Genomic DNA, 20865 nt, shown 5'->3' with positions numbered 1-20865 from the left:
GATCCCACTCATTCACCAGCTAAATCTGATTTGCAGATCCTCTAGCAACTATTCAGGAGGAAAACAGCACGTCGGCAAACAAACCCATCTGCACTTGTAAGGTGCTTCCTCTCCAGGCAGACAGAAAGCCAAGCAGCTGAGTTTTCCTGAGTGGAAGCAGCACATAAAACGCATCATCAATCTAAAATGTTGGTAATCGCTTCTAATATTTGTCAGTGGTGATGAGCTACTGTTTGTGTTATGCAGGAATTTCTTGCCCCCCTTCTCTCAGAAAGGCTGACGGGACGGGGCAGGGCAGAGGGAAGCTCGGGGGGTGAGATAATGCAACTTTTTTTTGAGCGTTACCATTCAGCTGCACTGGCGATGACGACATCCACCATTTATTTACTCTCAGTGTCTGCAGGCAAAGCGAAGCAGACTCTTACTCAACTCTCGCACCACGCTATAAAAAGGGATGAAATAATACCTATCCGATACGCGTCCTTGCACCGCGCTCGCTCCTCCGCGGCCTGGGGCTCGTTCCCGTCGGTACCGCTGCAAAACTGCCGCCGCCGCACCGGATTAGCATTAAAAACACAAAAGCACTCACCAGCCTGCTCCAGCGCCACCAGCATCGACTGCTCGATGAGGTCTCGCTCGATGAAGCTGCGGAAGTCCTCGGTGTAGACGGTGAGGTCGGGCAGCTGGAAGGTGCAGATGGGCATCTCCAGCAGATGTTCGCTGCTGCCGTTGCTGGAGACGTGGGACCGGGCCAGGGAGACGATGGTCGAGCTGGCGTGGGAAATGCCTCGAGACAGGCGTTTTTCTGAGAATCAAAAGAAGATGAAAGAACGAGTGGTGCAAAAGCGGCAAACCTTGCAGAAGCAATTATTAAATCGCTGCCTTCAGCTAGTATTTTTTGGTTGCAAGCGGCTGGATTGCTCCAGCGTATAAATATTTCAGGCAGCAGAAAGAAAGATTTAATTGATCCGTATCATTTTGGGGACTCGGCTATCTGGAAGCCACCAGATGACACTGACCTTGCACGATATCATCCTGCCGCTGGAGCGGCGGTCGCCCGGGACGGGCTGCCTCTTTTTCGGGGGGTTTATAGTTGCGTCCTTCGTTGAAGGAATGGGGTAGGTTGCCGGCATGCACTTGCCTTAGCTGTTCAAAGTCACTCAGGGCTGCGCTCAGATCCCAGTTCTTGCCTGGATGGGAAGGTGCAACAGTGGTCACCATCACACGAGAAAGAAATCAAGTCGGTCCCTAAAACACCCGCACTAGACACTAATGACAGCGCAGTTTATCACGAAGCACGAAGGCTGTCTGGCAGAAACAAGGAGCAAAGCAGGGTGCAGCACCACTCGCTCAGCTGGTCGCTACGGTTGCATTTCTGGAAGAGAGATAACCGTGAACCTGAAGTGCCCGGAAAGCGTTGGCTCTACTGCCACAGGTTATAGGGATGGTTTACGCCTCCTGTGCGCAGAGACGCAGCCAGAGCTTAGAGGGAGCTACTGCTCTTGGATGCTGGACATCTGCAAAACCTACACAAAGGTCCAAAGACCTCAAGTTTTTATAGAATCACAGAATCATAGAATGGTTTGGGGTGGAAGGGACCTTCAAAGACCATCTGGTCCAACCCCTGCCACGGCAGGGACATCTTCAACCAGAGCAGGGTGCTCAGAGCCCCGTCCAACCTGACCGTGGATGTCCCCAGGGATGGGGACACCTCTCTGAGCAACCAGTGTCTCACCACCCTCAGCATAAACAATTTCTTCCTTCTATCTAGTCTGAGATATAATTTTGCCAGAAAAAGATTCCTGGCTGTAAAATGAAGAAGGGCAGGGTCACCATAACAGCACACACTGAGCACAGAGCATGGGACTGGAGTAAAATAAACACAATTTTGCCCTTAGGAAAGGGAAATGGAAGGTCAGGCTGCGCCACGTCCACCAACACCTACATAAACCCAATGGCCAATTGCTTCAGGTCACACCGAGCGCTTTCCTTTATAGCGCTCCAACTGCCGTGAAGATAACCCATCGCGATGCCAGCATCGCTTCTTCGCTGACGACGCTAACAGCCTCCAGCCCTCGCTACCCCCACGGCATCGCAGGATAACGCTTGGGCAAAACCACGCAACTTTAAAAGCTGATGATTCGTAATACGACTTTTTAAACCTCCGTGCACGGTTTAAGAGACAGCCACCCAATTCTTTTCAAGCTGACACCCAAATATAGAAGCAAGCAAGGTGCCAGCCGGGCTAGGCGGTATCCAGAAGACTTTTCAGCAGGCTCGTGTCATTACTGGCCAGATAAATTATTCAGCAAAACAGCTTGAACTTCGTGGAGTTGAGTGGATCCTTCAAGCAGTTCCATTTCCTTTTAACACTACCCAGCAAGCTGCAAGAACATAACGTACGTTAACACGCTGAAGTCTTTCAGCATGCGGTAAATTGACCTTTTCGAGGCCGTGGTCTTCCAAAGGCAAGAATACACAGCAAAAAAAAAAAAAAAAAAAAACCCCAAAATTTACCATATGGCTTACATTTGGGAAAATTGTGATTTTTTTTTTTTTATGAACACTGTTAATCTAGGCTCTTAAATTAGCAAGTTAGCCAACATTGCAGAAATAAAGCCAATTTTATATATAGTAACTCCACTACAGGAAAGATACATAAACCGCCAATTGGTTTATATGATAGCTCACGGACAATAAAAGAAGTCATTATGTCTAATTCCCTAAAGGAAATACGCTTCTCGAGTATTCAAATTCTTTTGAGAGATGTAATTTGCAGCATTTAATGATTGGCTCCAAACGGAAAGTTATTTTGAGGTTTACCTTTTGAGTCAAGGGGATTTTTTTTTTTTTTTTTTTTTGCCTTCTTTTGTTTGTTGGTTTGTTTTTAAATGAAAGAACGAATCAGTATCAAGGAACGAGAATAACCCATCAGATTAAAGCTAAATTTGCTGTCGCGTCACCATTTGCTTCCACACGCCAGCGACAGGAGGCTGCACTGGCGACACCGACCCCCTGCGGCCGCATTTCCCAACCACCTTCACCAGCAGCCGCTTCAGAAATTAAAAAAAAAAAAAAAAACAAACCCCTAAACTTTGGAAACTACGCGAAGCGAGGGCAGCTGAAGGGACTCGTAAACCCCAGTACCCACGAGACAACCCAGCTACCTACAAGCGCCTGGAAGGGGAGCGTCTGACGGCCTCGGCACCACGCTGCTTTTTTGCGAACGCGAGAGAGGCGGTCAGAGGCGTCCAGGGCAACTCTTGCACAGAGCAGGTTTTGCTGGTGCTTGGATGATAACAGGGAGGTTCCCTCCTCCGGCAGGAAAACCGGTGTCCCCTGGGGCCACCACGAGCCAGAAGTTCAACCACAGAGAGACTGTGGCCCGACTTCTCACTGCCAGAACACGGGACGATCTCAAAGAGCAGAACCGACAGAATTTTGCCAATAACCATGTCCCCTTCTCCCCCCCTTCTTCAGCTTTGCGTGCATTTGTCCGCTGAAACCCTTTGTCGATGGGTTTCCAACGGCGCTGGAGAGCAGAACGATGGAGAAGACCATCATCCAGGAGACCAGCCGGCGGCTTGGCTTGACACGTGCGCGAAACCCAAAGCCCAGCCAGAAAACGTGACTTAAATTGCTCATATCACCCTCAAACTTCCCGTCTGAATAATTCACTTTATACACGTTATCTGACTGCTTTTGGTAATACCCACCCAAAAAAGAAAAATCTCGGTGTTTTCCCTCATTTCCACCCCTGGAGTTGTTAAGGGCACCGAGGCTGCAGGAGAAACAGCAGCGACCCAGCGGCACGTCACAAAAATGAGCTAAAACCACCGTTGTCAAAATAAGGCAACCCACGCGCCGCGCGGGAGACGGAGAGTTTAAAGGAATATCTGCTTTAACCTTTTCTATTGCCAGCCTAAATATCTTTCTGCCGAAAGATAATATTAGAAATCCTGACATGAAACAAAGCGACCTAAAGCCAGAAACCAGAACATACACACACCACAAAACCCACAGCGTGCCAGACTTCCGCTGAGACGACGCTCGGCTGTAAAAATTAAAAGGCTGAAGCTCTGAACCCAGCAAAGCTAATGGGAGTTTTGAAGAGGGGAAAAAAAAGCTACGAATCGATGCTGCGAGCGCCGAGGAGAACTAGAGCCAAGTAGGTGGAGCAAATTGCCTGAAGACACAGATTATAGCAACAATTTCAGGGTTTTGAATTCACTACTGCAGCAGCCGGGGAGCATCAGCCAGTCCCGCGTTCCAGCGACAACAAAACCGACCTGTACCATACAAGAAAAGGGACGATAGGAAGAAACGCAGCCAGCGTGGTCTTGCATTGTAATTACGGATTGGTTAATTACGTACAAACTGCCCTGCTTCTCACGCAAGGTTTCTGTCCTCCAGCATTACAACACATGCCGGTATTTACTCACCATCCCTTTGTCAACACAAACCCAAAGGCAACGCTCGCGAGCAAGTGTACAGCCCCAGAATTAAGACCTGGTAGCCCTTCCCCTCTACCCTTCCCCTCGCTGTAAGTACAGGGTGAAAAAAAATCACCTGCAGCCTTCAGCTAAAGGCGGTCACCAACGCGCAACTGCCCCATCTTACGGAGTTTTTGAGAAAGCCAATATTGCACCGTATTTTAGGGCAAACATACGCGCTCTTTTAAGCACGTAGAGCACTGGAAAGCCGCCACGCGGCGCGCGGGGCTCTCGAGGGCTGGCGGGCCCCTTTAAAGGCAAACTGACCGAGGGCAGACGATGCTCGCCTCCGACTCCTGAGCATCTCGGCGCTCTCCATCACCCCAAACCGCCCGATCCCGTTCGGCAGGCAGCCTCCTGCGCCGGGTGTAAGCGGGGCTCCGAGGGGATGCTCTGCCAGGAGAGGTCACCGCCACCGACAAAACAGCAATTTATATCGGCATAATCAAACCACCTTCGCAAGCAGAACAAGATATACCAGTAAAAGCACGGTTTTGCCTACATAATTACCCCCTATTGCTTTCCAAACACAGGCAGCCTTCGCCTAGTGCTTTCCTTCCACCCTTTCGAAGGCATCGCTGCTATAAAGAAAAAAAAAAGAATCCTGAAGTTTTGCCGCTCGCGGTGAACACCACACGTCAACGGAGAGGACGAAGGAAGGGAAACCGCGCTCCTGGTTGACGCGTTCCCCTTCCCGACGTTTGAAATCCATTATCCGATGGACACGTAACAAGAAACCAAGGCAGAGTTTCACCCGCCGCGCCGCTGAGGGCACGATTTTAACGTCTCTGGCATCGCACTCGCCAACCGCCAGCTCCCTGCCCCTCTTGCAACCCCTTTTTTTCCTACCAGCCCCCCGTCAGCCGCCGCCGGCCTCTTCCCTTCCTTTATTCCCAGTTTTATTTACCTTCGAGCAGGTCTCTGGCCAGTCCCGGTTCTGCCCCCGTTGAGCGAACAAAATCCGACAGGACGATGTCCATAGCCGAGGTCGTGCGCTCATGGATTCCTCCCGGCAGCTGGGGTCGGCGGCGCCCGGATCAGCACCTCGGCATCAATCTAGGAACGAGACCAACAGCCCGGCTCGCATTACAAAGCATAAAATAATTAACCCGGCCAGGCAGCCTCCGAGCTGGCCGGGAACTATCCGATGGCAGGTGCCGAGGGGGAAAAATAAACCTCCCCCTCTACAATGAATTGTGCTTTGGGACTGCTGTTTAAGTAATTAATTGGGGGGGGGGAAGATTTTGCTGCTTTCTCCCCACACGCGTACGGGCTGTAACGACTCTGCTAACGACGGGCAGAGCAAGGGCTCAGCAAATTCTCGTTTCAAAGGCGGCGGAGCTTTTCTTTCCAAAAATCCTGGACAAGTAGTTAGGAGAATAAATGAGTTTATGTGGTAGCAGTGAGAAAGCAGAAAGGTTCTCATATACATTTGCGGAGGGCTCAGCATCCCTGCCCCCCCCGGGGCAGGCAGTCCTCCCAGCACCCTGGCTGTGCGCGAGGGAAATAAAAGCAAGACCAAAACGCTGTAATTAGTAGATGTTGCCTATGCAAAACAAAACAAAAAGCCTCTTTCAGGCAACAACAACAACAAAAAAACAACCCCAAAAAAACCCAATTCCTCTTCTTGCAGAAAAAATGAATGCACCGGTCCGGATCTCCTTCCCCGAAGGAGCAAACCCAGCCCGTCCCAGGGCAGATTACGTAAATCTGAGTTTTAGCAGGTCCTAAGATTCAGAAAGGTGTGTGCTCTTGCTGCGCGTTCAAAATCCTGATTTTCTGCATTCCTCGAGGCAGAAACGGCGAGCAGCGCAATCCGCGGGAGCCTGGACCGGGCAAAAAGCTCCGCCGGATTTTTTTTTTTTTTTTTTTTTTTTTTTTTGCAGTTAAAGGGTTATGATAAAAATTCTATTGTCAAGGAAGAGAAACTGCTGGGCAAAAAATTCATCCCGAGCTGAAAATTTGGCACGTGAAGAAGAGGGGAAAAAACGTGTAAGGCTGGTCGAGGGAGGTGTTGCCGTACTGAGGGGGGGAGAGGGAATTTCAGTATTACACGGACGATGAACAAACCTGTTGGTTCTCCCGGTGCCTTTAAAAACGTCTCTTTTCAGGATTATTCCTAAAGATGGGCAAAACTCCCTAACGGCACGCAACCCCCAAACCCCACGAGCAGCAAGTTAAACATCCACGCTTTAATCTGGAATTTCCTGGCTTTGTTGGTTAAATACCGTTCTTATTATCTTCCACGCTCGCTAATCGTACACTTATTAACTTCGTGCACACAGAAAAACTACTTAATATTCTTTTATCGCCGGAGCAATCTCGGGGCTATTGTCGGCTGAAGGCAATCCTAAACCCAAGCGTATTCAGACAGCAAAGTTTGGCAGGGGATTTCTTCCTCTTGCCCCACCGACGACGGAGGGAACGTGCCTAATTAGAAGCCAGTCGTTTGTATCCTCGAACCACTGGCAAGAGCTACAGAAGCAGCAAACAGCGTCTAAAGGAAAACTCCCTGCAGTAAAAGGTAACGTCCCTCTGGTGGGCATGGTGGTGTTGGGTTGACGGTTGGACACGATGATCTTAGAGGTCTTTTCCAACCTGTATGATTCTATGATTCTATGATTAAGAAAAAGAAGCGTACGGAGCAAAGCGTGGCTTTTTGGGGAGGGAAGGAGCAGCCCGATGCTACCACAATCGCTTCCAATGCTGGATATAATCCATAAGTGAGCTTTCCCGTTACATTTTCTTTAGCACATTTCCACTTGCAATGTATTTAGGACTAAAAACCAGTCGTTTCTACGATCTCTGCAATACCGACAGTTATTTGCAGGACACACCAGCAGGAATTAAGCAAATTCAATGGTGAACAGCCACCGAGCAATCCAGCCTCTCCTCTCTAGGCAGAGTCCGTGCGGTGGCCAGCATCGCCATCACATGAACTTCACCCCAAAAAACCCCCAGGCTGCCAGTTCTCCTCCGGTATTTCATCAGAATGAGATAAAAAGGGCCACAGGATGAAGAAAACCAGTTGCCTGAAAATATTGGAGGAAGGTCCCCAGTGCATCTGACGTGGATGCAAAGCCCCCGATGCGGAATGCCCCGTGTTTCACCTTTTACAGGTTTTTGGGATGGATTTGCATCTTTAGGGAAGTGGTTTATCGGATTTTGTTACAAACCTGAAATACTGAAGAAAGCCATCGTATCCCTCGTTACGGGATTTTTCCATTATCCTACAGCCTATTTCTTTAAGCTGCACAAGAAATACTTCATAATCAGTACTTAACAAGGAAAAGCTACTTTCTAAATATTTACATTTTAAGCTATTCCGGGGGGGGTGGTGGTGGTGGTGGTGGGAATCAGGCGTAACGCTCGTACACCCGAAGCTTTTGCTGTTTAAGGTTGTGCGCAAAGTAACAGCCGAATTTTGAGTCCTGCCTCCCGCCGCGATCCACCGCCCTCGCGTAGAAAGCGCGGCGTCCAAATTTCCCTCTTTCCAGCAGCGAAGAGCCAAAACCAAATTGCCTCAATTTGCAAAGACTTTAATTAGAACGATTCCCCGCGCGCTGCCTGGCTGCGGGAGGGAAGCACCCAGAAACACCAACAAAGCGTGCTGCGGAGGATGCCGCTATCCCAAAATTCCTTTAATTTTCCTCCTAGCAGACCCCAAGCTCCTCCGAGATATTTCCAAATCTTGCACCTCCCTCAAAGCTTTTCTCATTTAATTCCCCCACCAAGATGCAACCACTAATGCACGGTTTTGGGAAACCAGCGTGTTTTCCTTAATTGCATTTTCAGGTACAAAAAGGAGTCGAGAATACGCACCTCCAAGCTCTTCAGATCATGAAAATCTCGATGGGAGAGGGGGAAAACGACAGCGTGGAGCATAACGAGCTCTGAACTTATGGAGAGGCGACGGCTGGCTTGCGCAGACCGGGATCGGCGAAGCTTCGTTATCGACTCCCAATTAAAACACGTTCTTCAGAGCTTCAAAACAGCGGGCAGGAACGCTTGGCAGCAATCTTCCTGTGGCGATAAGGCCCTCTCGTCTCCTTCCCATCGTTTTTTTGGCGACAAGCAAGACTTCCTTGCTGCTTTTGGCATTAATATCGCACCGCAGCCCAAATCACAACTGCTGCTCTCGCAGGGTAAACGCTTTGGAAAGGGCTTTCCGGGACCGACGCCATCGCCTGTTACGAGCAACCCCAGAGGCGATATACCTGTAATATCTTGGCAGTATATATTCAATCTTTTATCTAAGAAGAAACGGCAACTAATTCACCAGGGAGCTGGCACGCTTCCCTCGCCGAGGTTTCCAAAACTTGGAGGGGGGGGGGGGGAAAAGTCACCCCCCAAAAAACCATCAAAACACCTTTATTTGCAAAATGCGATATCGATATCGCATCTCGAGAGCTGGGGATGCAAAGGCAGCTCTGCGCTGGACATCTGGAGGTTTTATGTCTCGGTTTGGCCTCACGCGAACGAGGTTTCCCACAAATTTGCAGGGAGGACCAGAATCGACGGCTGGGGAAGAAGAGTGCCTCCTTCACAGCGGAATCTGGGAGAAGATTCCTGTCTGAACAACCGCGCTGCTGGGAAGCGTACAATTGCACATTGTTATCCGCACCCCGTCAGTACAACTATTTGGCACGGCCGGTGTCGAGCGGCAGCGCAGCGGTGGGCGTTCACGCGGCATCCAGCACGTTTGGGGGGGGGAATGCTGCAAAATCTATACCCAGCCCATCTCCAGACTTCCGATGGACAGAAGTTATCCCATTTCGGCCGTCTCCCTGCAAACAAACAGGAGAAGCAAGACCGAGGGATGCAGCGCATTTATCCCCTCTCCCTCCTGTTCAGCTCTACCTTAAAATATGGGGAAAAAAAAAAACAAAACTCAAACACTTTCAAGGGAATAAACCGTTCGATTGAGGCGCTGGTTTGGTCGCTGCAGAAGATGGGTTTTTGGGCTTCAGGTCCTTAGCTGTAATCCTCATTTTCTTGGCACAGTAGCTCGGTTACTTCCTTCCAGCTCGCTCCCCCTCAGAGTTGTTCTGCAACTTCGTTATCTCCTTATATCCTTTACATCTTCTCTCCCGTGGGTCGCGTCTGCTCAGATCTCGCCGTCAAGCCTCCGAGCTGGTGGGAGGTTGAACGCTTTGACGGAACACGGCAGATGAGGATCATCCATCTCATCGCAGCCTCCTACAAGAAGCTGCCCTCCTCTAGAAACTGTAGAGCGTTAAATTCATGGAAGACTTTCATCCCAACTACTTTTGGTCAAACTTTTTGAAACCGCAAGAGTTTATTAGCCCCTCTTTCACCGATGGATTTTGCTGGAGCACGCAGCTTCCCAAACCTTTCAGCGCGAAAAACCGGCAAACCCCAGGAGGAACAAACTCAAAACCAAAGCAAAAGGCAGTGCAAGGAAGCTAAATTTGAAATACAAACAGAACAACCCCAAGAAGGTAGAAGAGTCCAAAGAGGAAAAGCTCAAGAGAAAACAAACCTTCCTCTGGTGTCGGCGGCAGCACCAGCGGCTCAGACGGAGCTGCCCCCGCGTACGGGCCGACCGAGCCCCAGCCCCGCTGGCAATGGTGTCAATATTGTCTTTGAACCGTGCGTGACTCCTCGTTTCAGAAACCACAATGTCCTAGGCTGTCAGGAATCCTCCGAGCCCAACGCCTCTTCTGCCGTGATGCAAGCGCTGAACTATGCGGGCAAAACACGAGGGACCGGAGCGGGAGTCGCGCCGCTCGCTTCTGGTGCCTCCTGACTGAAAAAAAAAGCAAACCCCTACGTTCGAGGCCAACACTGGCATCTTTCAGCCCTCGGCACCACGTCGTCCCCCGGAATTTGCCGTATCACCAGCCAGATAAAATTGCCCCTTTCACGTGCCCGCAATCTCTCGCCCAGTGCCATAAAGATGAGAAATCAGGTAAAGCTCAGGGCGGTTCCTGCATTCGCCCTATTTTCCCTTCCCCTTGTCCTTCAGAAACACGCTCATTTTACAGGGGAGCTCCAGACGTCGCTACCGGCCGGGCACCCGCAACACCTCCAGCACGTCCGCCGCCTCGGCTGTCCGAAAAGCCGCTCGCTCCTGAGGACGCTCCCATCTCGTATCTCGGGCCGGGCCACGGCCCCAGGCCCGCGGGGGAGGTTCACCGAGGCCCAGTGCCGCGTCCTGCCCTGGGCCACCACAACCCCTCAGGCCTGGGGACGAGGGGCTGGGAAGGAGCAGGGGAAAAGGACCTGGGGTGCTGGTCGGCAGCGGGACGTGAGCCGGCCGCGTGCCCAGGGGGCCAAGGCGGCCAGCGGCACCCTGGCCTGTGTCAGCAGTCGTGTGGCCAGCGGGAGCAGGGAGGTGACCGTGCCCCTGTGCTGGGCACTGGAGAGGCCGCACCTCGAATCCTGGGTTCAGTTCTGGGCCCCTCACCACAAGGAGGACATGGAGGGGCTGGAGCGTGTCCAGAGGAGGGCAGCGGGGCTGGGGCAGGGCCTGGAGCACAAGTCTGATGGGGAGCGGCTGAGGGACTGGGGGTGTTCAGCCTGGAGAAGAGGAGGAGAGGGGAGACCTCATGGCTCTACAGCCCCCTGAAGGGAGGTTGGGGCGAGGGGGGGTCGGTCCCTTCTCCCAAGGAACAGCGATGGGACGAGAGGAAATGGCCTCCAGTTGCGCCAGGGGATGTTTAGACTGGACATGGGGAGCAATTTCTTTCCTGAAGAGTGGTCAGGCCTTGGACCAGGCTGCCCAGGGCAGGGGCGGGGTCCCCAGCCCTGGGGGGATTTAACAGCCGTGTGGGTGAGGCGCTTGGGGACATGGGGTGGTGGGCACGGGGGTTGGGTTGGGGGTTGGACTCGATGGTCTCAGAGTCTTTTCCAGCCTGAAGGATTCTGTGATCTCCAGGAACCTCCTTATGACATCGTCTTACATTTCCATCGGACGCGTCACGCGGGCACGGGATAACGTTAACACTCGCAAACCTCTGGGAATCCACCTATTTTTTTTGAGCAGCTTGGCATACGTCGGGCATGGGACGCCCTCAACCGCGGGGCGTCATCGGGAACCTCATTTCAAAAGCATCTCCCTCCCAACACAATTCTCCGAGTGCCCGCACAGACAGAAACGGCTTTATTAGGATAAGCGAAAAAACACCTACCCCACAGGGGCGTCACAATATTTAGTTAGCTAATGCTTGTAAAATGCTATAAAAAGCTTAATTAAGCCTCGCCCTTATGAGACACTGGAAGGATTCGCAGGCAGGAGACAGATGAGCGCTAGGCAGCAGAAACACGAGCCTGGCAAGAGCCTCCACCTCCCGGCCAGGGCATCACTGGCCGTTTCATAAATAATCTGGGGGAAAACCCCAGAAAAACAGCGACTGCATTCGCCTCACAGTCAGAGGCAAAGATCCTGGCCAGTATTTTAAACGTTCATCTGCAAACGAGCACGACGCTCAAATCTAATAAATAATAACCTCGTTATGCACAGGACCGGGTTCTTGCACGACCGACCGCCAGCTACAGGACCAAACCCCCTCCACGAAGAGCTTCTCTGCCTCTGCTGTCGAAGCTCACCGAAGCGATTTACGACCTGATCAGGTCAGGTGGGAAAGTATGGATTTACTGCTGCCTGCAGTAATTTCTCCAAGGTAAGGCAGGAGTTTACAAGGCAAGAGCCGCTCAGCGCTAACACCCCACGCTGGGGGCATCGGCGAGGGTGCCAGGGCGGCCCCAGGCGACGGCAGCTCCTTCTGCCCCAAAATCGGGGTCGGCGGTGGCCGTCGCTGCTCCCAGCGCCGAGCAGCCTCTGCAAGAGGTCCCCGTCCCCTGCAGCGCCCAGCGGAGCGGGTGGCACGAGCAGCCCCCACTCACCTGCAGGGAGAGCGACTCGGGCTGCTCATTAACGTGATTTAAACACCCGTGGGCGCCGGTGCCCGCAGGGAGGGCTCGCACCAGCCGCTCTCCGGGGAGACCTGCAGGAATAACAACCCCTGGCGCTGGGGCAAAGCCTCCACCCGCGCCGCCGCTCGCCGGCTGAATTTCCACCCCAGCTCGCACGAGGCGAGCGGCAAGGGCGTCCCGCTCCTTCCTGCGGACAAGCTCCTAAATAAGCCTGAATTTAAATCCGATAGAATTAGTCAAGCGCATCTCCGAAGGCCACATTCAGGAGCGCATTAATTCAGTTTTAACTGCTCTTCTCTCTTGATTTTTAAAGATTCACATGAACTCAACATGCGATGCCTTTCTGACTGCACTGGTCTTAACTAACGCAGGCTCAGAACAAAGCTAAAAGGTTATTAACAAATTACTCTCCACCTTGGGATGTTTCTAAAATGTAAAAGCCAAAGGGTGTCGCTTACATCGACACAAGCGAGGTGGAGAGAAGGGGAACGGCTCCCGAGCTCCCAGCCCCGCTCCTGCCACGCGTGGGGATGTCGGTGCCGCGCCGGACCCGGAGGTGTTTCGCAGAACTGCCAGCAAATGGTTTCAGGCTGATTCACGGGGGTTTTTTGGGTTGTTTTTTTATTGTCCTGTCCAGAAAGGATGACTGAGTTCATTGCTGCTGGCAATACTTCACCCCGTTTTGCTGTCGTGCCTCAACATGCTGTCATACTTGCGGAGCGTGGTCCTCTCCGAGCTGCGGAAGGAGCGAGCCATCGGCACCAGCTAACGAAGGAGATGACTCCCCTATGAGAAACCTTTTTTTTGCAAACAACAGGAGGTTTCATACCGGGCTCAACACCGCACTAACCCTCCCAGTCACCTCTCGGTGACGTATAGGGCTCCGCTTCCAAAAACTCTTCCCGTGTTTCTGCTTGGCACCACACCGCACCAGCCGCTCTACCAGTTGTGTGCAAATACCAGGGAAAGCACAGAGAAGACAAGTTTTCAGCCATAAACTTAACACCCCTGATAAAAGCCGCCTGGATTACAAATATTTAGGAGCCTTCACCATTCTGCTTGTTTTTACATTAAGACTGCCCTGGTTTCTGAAAGCCAATCTTAGCAAAACCAGCAACGTAGCATGAAATCTTCAGTTCTGGACAAAAGCAGGTTGAATAGAAAAAGAAACGCAACTTGGTATTTATTTGTTTTTTTAGACCAGTCTCAAAAAAGCTGCCTGGCAAGAGACACGCTGGTCCGGCGCTGACAGAGCCCCCGAGTCCCAGCTCACGTCAAGGCCCAGGAGTCAAGCCCAGCCCAGCACAGGACCAGGCCCTCGGAGGTGCCTCCGGGGTCTCGGTCTCCGGCCGAGCCGAAAGCCCGACGCAGGTGTCCTCCCTCAGCCGGGGGCAGCCGCTTCCTGCTCGCTCAAGGCACCAAAACTATATTAGGAAACTTTACAGCTTCAGCCCAAGGAAGACGTTTCCTTTTGCGTCAAAAGCTCATGTGCAACCTCGCTCGTTTTTAAACTCCAGCTTTTAAGTCAACATCATAAGAGACACCGGCGACCGGAGAGGACTTTCATCTTCAAGCGCATTTAACTACTGCCTTTGCACCGCATATATTCTGATTTTAAACAGAGTTTGGGCTGGGGAGGTGTGTTTCCCAGTCTAGTTACTAAAAAATTCTCTTTTCTTAAGATTTGGGCATGCCAACGTCACGGGGCGGGGGCGGCAGGCAGCCTTCGAGCCGGTGTACGTTTGCTAACGGGGAGCACGACGAAGAGAGGGTGGACCAGGCAGGACCAGACTAGACCATCCCAGGGGTCTTCGAGAGACAGAAGCCAACCCATCCATATGATAAATTCATGCCGCCGGTGATTTTAACGCACGAAAAAACACCAGTAACAAAGCTTTACACAGCGACGCTCCACATTTTGCTACCTCCCCACCGTCGGATGACAGACGGGATTTTATCACGTTACCTGTAGCCTTCCCTGCTGCTTCTGCCCGGGATTTTCAGCAATGCATCAACGGGCTCTCCCCCCCCAGCCTGAGCCCAGCGACGTTTCCAGTGGAGCAATGCAGCGGGGAGATTACAGCGAGCCGTGAGTCACACCTAGCTCTGAACTATAATACGCTCGATCCCTACACAAACAGTATTTCTTGCTCGGTCACCACACCCATAAAAACAGAGAGTGAAAGCCGCGCATCCCAAAGCGCCGTGCGGACGCCTCCACCTATCGCTAATTCAGACCTTCCTCCTTCCAGGCGGTGAAACGACACGCGCTGAGAAAAGCCGGGTTTAGTTAATCTCTACGTGAGTCCGCAAAACCTTCGTAACAGAAACGGACCAAAATTAAAACACTTAATACCGAACACCCATCTCAAACGAGTCAAGGCAGAAAAAACACAGCGGAGCAAAGCGACCCGCAGCCCCCTCGCTGCCCACAGCCTCTCCGCAGGGTAACAACACCGGAATTAATTTGCCAGGTTTCGGTACAAACTCACCAGAAGCAAAGCCGGAGAGGCGGAGAGCATCCCGGTCCTCCGTGGCAATTTTTGCAAACTGCAGGACTGTGTTCCCTGCCCTAACTCCACCAGGCAAATGCAAAGAGATCAAGGGAAGAAATAAAAAGGAAGCAAGGTAAAATAATTAAACGTACCTCAGCTTCAGCACTTGTGTCTTCCAGGGCATCGTGGGAGGGGGGGATCATCAAGCATACTTAACCAAATAACATTTCATCGGAAACAAATACAATCTGCAGAACGGGGAAAGACGGACTATCGGTTCCAGGATCATAATTTTCAGGGGCTAATTTTCTCATTCTGTTAAGGTTTCAGTCATGTTGAGAACGTGTACTTCAGGAAAAGGAAAGAAAAATAAGTATGTTTTTAAGGGCTACTGTCAAAACTAAGCATTAAACATGATCTGGAACTCCTGTATTGCAGGCGGCCTTTCCTACCTTTAAAAAGGTATTTCCAGGAATATTTTAGGAGCGTAAAACTACAACGTCTCTTCCCCAGATTCGCCACGTGATTTTTTGACATTTTGAACCCGAGCCAGGACGCCAGAGCCCCGCTCCCGAAGCACTAAGTCAGCGCACGACCTTGGCCAGGCACCTCCACCACGTCCCAGCCTCCCGGGCGGGAGAAAGGACAGGAGGACCCGGGAGAAAGGACAGGAGGACCCGGGAGAAAGGACAGGAGGACCCGGGAGAAAGGGCCCTGCAAAGCCCTCAGGTACCTTCAGACGAGAACCAAGGCAGGAGGTGCCAAAATCCACAAGAGGTCTGGTTTTACCAGACCCAGCCAGAAGCCTTTTGCTCTCCCCCGTCAGTCACCCACTTTGCAAAGCTCCATCAGGAGCAATGCAGCAAGCCGAAACGAACTCCTAAACCAAAAAATCCACCCGAAAACCTGCAGCGAGCAGCCCTGACGTCTAACGCGGGGGAACCGCGGCTGGCTGGCTCGCTCTCCCCGTAGACCTGCACGCAAACCTTGCCCCAACGAAAGGTTCACGCTGCAAGCCAGAGGCGAGACGTCGGCGCCGTAAGCAGCCCCACACCTGAGCTGACCAAGCCCTGATAAGGCTCGTTAAGTAAAGAGCAGAATAGCTACGAGCACAAATAAGCTACTCACGCGGCTCAGCTCCAAACGAGCAAGACCTGAAGGTCCTCGAGGGAGGTTCCTCGCTTTCTCCTCCTGCCCACGACCGCGGGGCGCTGCCGCCGTCCCAGCCGGCATCCCTGACCCGACACCGGCAGGTTACCTAACGCGCGCGAGAACAGCCAAAACACAGAGCCGGGATTAGCGATGCCGCTGAACCTGACCTGACCTAATACCTTTATTATAGTCGCTAAGCTCCGACTAGGTGCTGTAGGAGACGGGACACAGACCACGCAGCTCTCGCTTCATCGAGGGCAAAAATCAAACCGGCAGATCATCGTCGAACCTCCGTTACCAAAACCCAGCAAAAAATAGTTATTCCTGGTGAAAAGGAAGGTGCAAGAAAACCTGCGAGCTCGCCAACTCCTTCAGCCCAAAGAACGGGCGCTGTGGATGCAAAAAGGAAGCCAGGCCACGCGGCAAAGAGAGGAATATTTGTGAATGGATGCGACAGGCAGCCGGCGGCCGGGCTGGACGTGGCCCTGAGGTCGCAGGGCTCCAGCATCTCCCGTTTGGTACGAGCAGCTCTTCAACGAGATTTGCCGTCTCGTGAAACCCCAGCCTCGGAAGCCTCCTGCAGATTTTTGGCATGATCTGAGCTGCTTCGGGACAACACGCCGTCCCCGCGACCGGAGGCTTTCCAGCGGGGAAAAGGCGATCTTAAAAATACGCTGTTGCTCAAGAGTCGGAGCATGAAAAAAGCAGCAGTTAAGCAAGAGTCACAGTGAAAGTTTATAAAAACGTGACGATTTTCATATGCTTAACTGTTTTTAAATAAAAACTTTACCCTATTTTCCAGAGCTACAGCCACCTGCTTCCCTTTGCTCTAAATACAACCGTGCTAGTGTCAACATCCAGATTATTCTAAAACTTGGGTTGAAGAAGACGTCGGCAGCGGCACAGGAACGAAGCCGTATAAAAGCCAAAAACAGTCTCCAAGACAAACGCAGCAGCTTCGTTACGTCCGAGGCTCTACCCACATCATCCGCACCGCTCTTATTTATCAATTCCTCTTTCGAGGGTGTTCGCGCTTTTCAGGATAAATTACAAACCTCAACTTTCTGTTTCAAAAAGGTCCTGAAGACAAAACAGCGGCTCAAACCCCGACGTGGATCATGTACTACGTTAAAAAAAAACCAAACCCATTGTCGTTACAGCGCGATAATCAGTAAGGATGATTATTGAGCACGCACGGTCTAATTTTCCTAGCACCCTCGCTTCCACTTTCATCAACTCCTCACCTCCGCGGGCTGCCCGCGGGAGGGGACGTGGGGCTCCCACACGCCGGGTCCAGCGCGGAGGCAGCACCCAGGACCTGGGGGCGAAAGCGCGGCCACGTTTGGGACGGGGAGCCACTGGCGAGGATCCCCCGGCAGCGCGGAATTAAGGGCCGTCAAGTTTGGCCACGAACACACCGGGCCTTAACCGCCTGGTCAGGGGGAGGGCTGGCAGCGGCAGGAACCGCAGGGGAAGAAGCGATGGCACAAAAGCAGAGTTTCCCAAAATCGTCCTTCCTTACGCTGCGGCTCGATAAAGCCATTAAATCGTTTGAGGAGCGCAGCAGCACCGGCTCTCGCGACGTTCTCAGGAGCAGGGTTACGCTCCCAAGAATTACAGTAATTACATAACGACCCATCCCTGGCTCTCTTCCCGTTTTAGCCAGCTACGTATCTAAAATAAACACAGTTTTCTCAGTGCCTGCACGCAAGGAAATTCAGTTTGAGGCGCATTCACCTGCTTAAAGCTGCTACTATTTCCAGCGCAAACCCTGGTTTTGCAAGAGAGCCCAGCACTCGCCGGCCTCCCGCGGGGAGGCTCGTGCTCAGCACCCCCCAAAATCAGGCCACGGCAGATTTTACCATCCTACTAAGTGCTTTCTCCCCATAATATTTTGACCCAGCCCTCTTCCTGCCGAGTAAACCTATTTTTCTGTCATTTGAAGAGAGGAGTTGAGAGTTTAACTAAAGCACTGTCGGAGCCGAGGCGCTTGGTGAGATACGGGGCGAGGGAGCATCCCTTCAGCTCCCCCAAAGTCACGTCCCGCTGCAACCGCGCGGCATCAACTCGCCTGAAACACGGTAAACCCTCGGCAGAAAACCAAACCAACAAAAATTAAGGCCCCAGAAAGACCGCAGTCCTGATCTTCGTTAAGCATTTGGGCGCACAACTCCTCTTGCAGCCCCTGCCTCCCTCTGTCCTCGGCAGGGATTTGCACGCTCAATCCCATCACTCGCGCGCCGAGAGCTGACAAGCGTTTCACGCCTACAAACACACTCGGAGAAAGCCCGGCTCTGTAAGCGGGTCTTCCGAGTCGCGCGCTCCTAACGACTATCCCGACAGATGTCCCGTCCAGCTGCATCAAACATAAAAGCCGTGAGCTGCCGCACCGTCTCCCCTCCAAAAGCTTATTTCTTTAGTGAGCAAAAACGCACGTGCAAGTAGTTAAACACCACGTTTCCCCACAAAACGACGCAGCGCAGACGCACGCCGCTCAAGCCGCTGCCCAGCGGCTTCGCCAATACATTTTCCATCGAGAACATCCCTCCTATTTCCTGGGAAAAGAATGTTTTTCTCGCAAGGCCGGGGTAACGACTCGCGATCCGCAGAAAGGAGCCCGGTCCCCGCTCTGCGCAGGTTAAAGCCGCGATGCCACAAGTCATTGCGCCAACCGTTTGTTCTCCTTTTACACCTACTTTAAACGGCAGCTTTTTTCTACTGAAACTCTTAATCCAAGCCTTACAATTAGCACCGCGAGGCTTTTTTTACTTGAAACACGAAGAAAAGAAGCACCAAAGAAAAAATTGCCACGATGCTTTAAAGTCCAAGAGACCAGCCCGCTCCTCTCCTGCGATACAAAGGGTTTTACGCTCTTTATATCGCAGCGCACAGAAGAGCGCGGCTCCTCCAGGGTCAGCAGCAGCCGAGCCCCGCGCAAGGCGCGGCAGAAAGCGAACCCAAACCCAAAGCAGGGAGCCCGACTGCGGCGTATGAACGGGAGCGACTGCCACCGGTCTTTGCCGAGGACTGGAAACGCGCAGCAGGGTCAGGAAGAAGAAATCTGACGTTGTCGGCGACCTGGCGTGGAGAATTCCGGCCACCAAGTTTGAGTTTTCCGGCTACGCGCCTTAAGCCGACAATAACGTCTTTATTAGCCCTGCAATTCAAAGTCGAAAATCATCCCCCCCCGTGTGCTCCAAGCGCATCGCCGCCAGCAAACGCGTCGCGTAACTGATCATTACGTATACGGCACCGCGCTGGCGTTAGCCCATTTTACAGACGGGTAAGCGGAGAGGCATCGCGGCGGGGACGAACGACGCTCTCCCTGGTGTAACAGGGAGCCATTGCCGCCTCCCGGGAGGATCCGTCCCGTTACCGCGCTCCTTGCGTAAGCGACTCCCACGACGGAGCGTCGGTGCAAAGACGTTTCCCTTAAGCATGGGATTGTCAGAGATGCTCGAGCCGGTGAGTCACCGCCAGCCTCCTCGCCCACAAGGAAACCATACGGAGTCCACGGCAGCGAGGCAACCTGTAATTAGCCGGACGAGAAACTCCCTTTCCTCCCGAGATTAAGACGGGTAAACTCTGGAGTTGTTTTTAAGCTCGCGTCTCGCTACGGCTCGGCCGAGCGACCCGAGTCCGAGCACGGCCTCGGCCCCGGTGGTTATGCACAGATCTTCCCGCTGAGGCCCGGCGCCGTTAAACGGGCACACGAGACGAGACAACGGCTTTTCACCGGGGCGAAACCCTCGGCACGAGGATGGAGCCCGGCAGCAGAGTTCGCTCCGGTTCGATCACACGGGACAGAGAGGCCACACGCGCTTCCAGCGAATCCCAGTTGGTCCGTGGCGGAGGAAAAGCGACCGGATTGCAAGCATTTGGTCCCAAATCACCACAAATGAGAACATTTCAGTAACCTGGCGCCCACCGCCCCCTCTGAGTTTACGCCGGGCTCAACCGCGGTCGCTCCCGTTGCCGAGCCGGGCTCATCCTCCCCTCCCCGGGGATTTAGGCGAGCCTAAATTACCGAGACCGGCCCCGCGACGCCAGAAGGCACCGAAACCTCCGCTCCGGTGACCGCTTCGGCGGAAGGAAGGCTCGCGGGCCGGGGCGGCGGGGAGCGGAGCGGAGGAGTCGCTGCCCGAGGGCTCTTCACCGGGCAGGAGCGAGGGGGGAGCCGCCCGCCCCCGGCCTGAGGCGGCCGCAGCGGGACCCCTCACTCCTGGGGCCCAACCGGGGCCCGGCCGCCACCGGGAGCCCAACCGGGACCGGGCGATGCCCGGGCACAGCCCCGGGCCCAGGCGGGACCTGCGGCCGCCCGGGGACCCCGCCGCTCCCTGAGGCAGCACCGTGACCCCCGCGGGACCCGCCGCCGCCCCGGGAGCCCCGCGGCCGCCGCAGGCCCGGCCCCGCCGAAAACTTTCCCGAGCCGGAGCCCGAGCCCGCCGGGACGCCGGGCGGGCCTTACCTGTGCGCGGCTCCATGGCGCTCCGGACCCGGCCGCCGCCGCCGCCGCCGAGGCCGCGCTCCCGGAGGGGCGGGAGGGGGAGGGGAGCGCGGTCCGCCGCCGCCGCCCGGAACGCCGCACCGCCCCCGTTCCCGCCCGGAACGCTTTGGCGGGCGCACGCGGCCGCCCCGCCCCGCCCCGCCGGGCTGGGCCGAACCAATGGCGGCACCGAGGCGGCCCCGCCCCTCTCCCCCGGTGGCGCAACGGCGCCTGCGCGGGGGCAGGAAGGGGGAGAGCGCCCCCTGGGGCTGGGCAGAGGGAACGCACCCGCCCCGCGGGGCCGGGGACCCCGCGTGGGGCCTGAGCCCCCAGTGTGGGG

General features: G+C 53.7%; 1 protein-coding gene across 7 annotated transcripts in view; it reads right to left on the bottom strand.

Annotated features, from left to right (window-relative positions):
- Nucleotides 1-20638, bottom strand: part of OTUD7B (OTU deubiquitinase 7B) — a 38964-nt gene extending 18326 nt beyond the window's left edge. For 3 of the 7 annotated variants that reach the window (XR_012677642.1, XR_012677643.1, XM_075176359.1), the window contains exons 1-4: nucleotides 20508-20638; nucleotides 5401-5549; nucleotides 1020-1190; nucleotides 590-805 (exon numbers count right to left, since the gene is read on the bottom strand). Coding sequence is in view for 5 of the 7 variants with exons in the window: in XM_075176359.1 (XP_075032460.1) it covers nucleotides 590-805; nucleotides 1020-1190; nucleotides 5401-5473 (460 nt within the window). In the remaining 2 variants the exon portion in view is untranslated. Of the gene's footprint in view, nucleotides 1-345; nucleotides 455-589; nucleotides 806-1019; nucleotides 1191-5400; nucleotides 5550-9996; nucleotides 10273-20507 lie in introns of those variants that run through there. The other 4 variants (XM_075176360.1, XM_075176361.1, XM_075176365.1 and 1 more) reach the window with 4 other exon arrangements.
- Nucleotides 20639-20865: the final 227 nt, after the last annotated feature.

Source organism: Calonectris borealis, chromosome 29, assembly GCF_964195595.1.
Source record: "Calonectris borealis chromosome 29, bCalBor7.hap1.2, whole genome shotgun sequence".
NCBI classification, from domain to species: domain Eukaryota; kingdom Metazoa; phylum Chordata; class Aves; order Procellariiformes; family Procellariidae; genus Calonectris; species Calonectris borealis.
This window is presented reverse-complemented; position numbering and strand designations above follow the sequence as displayed.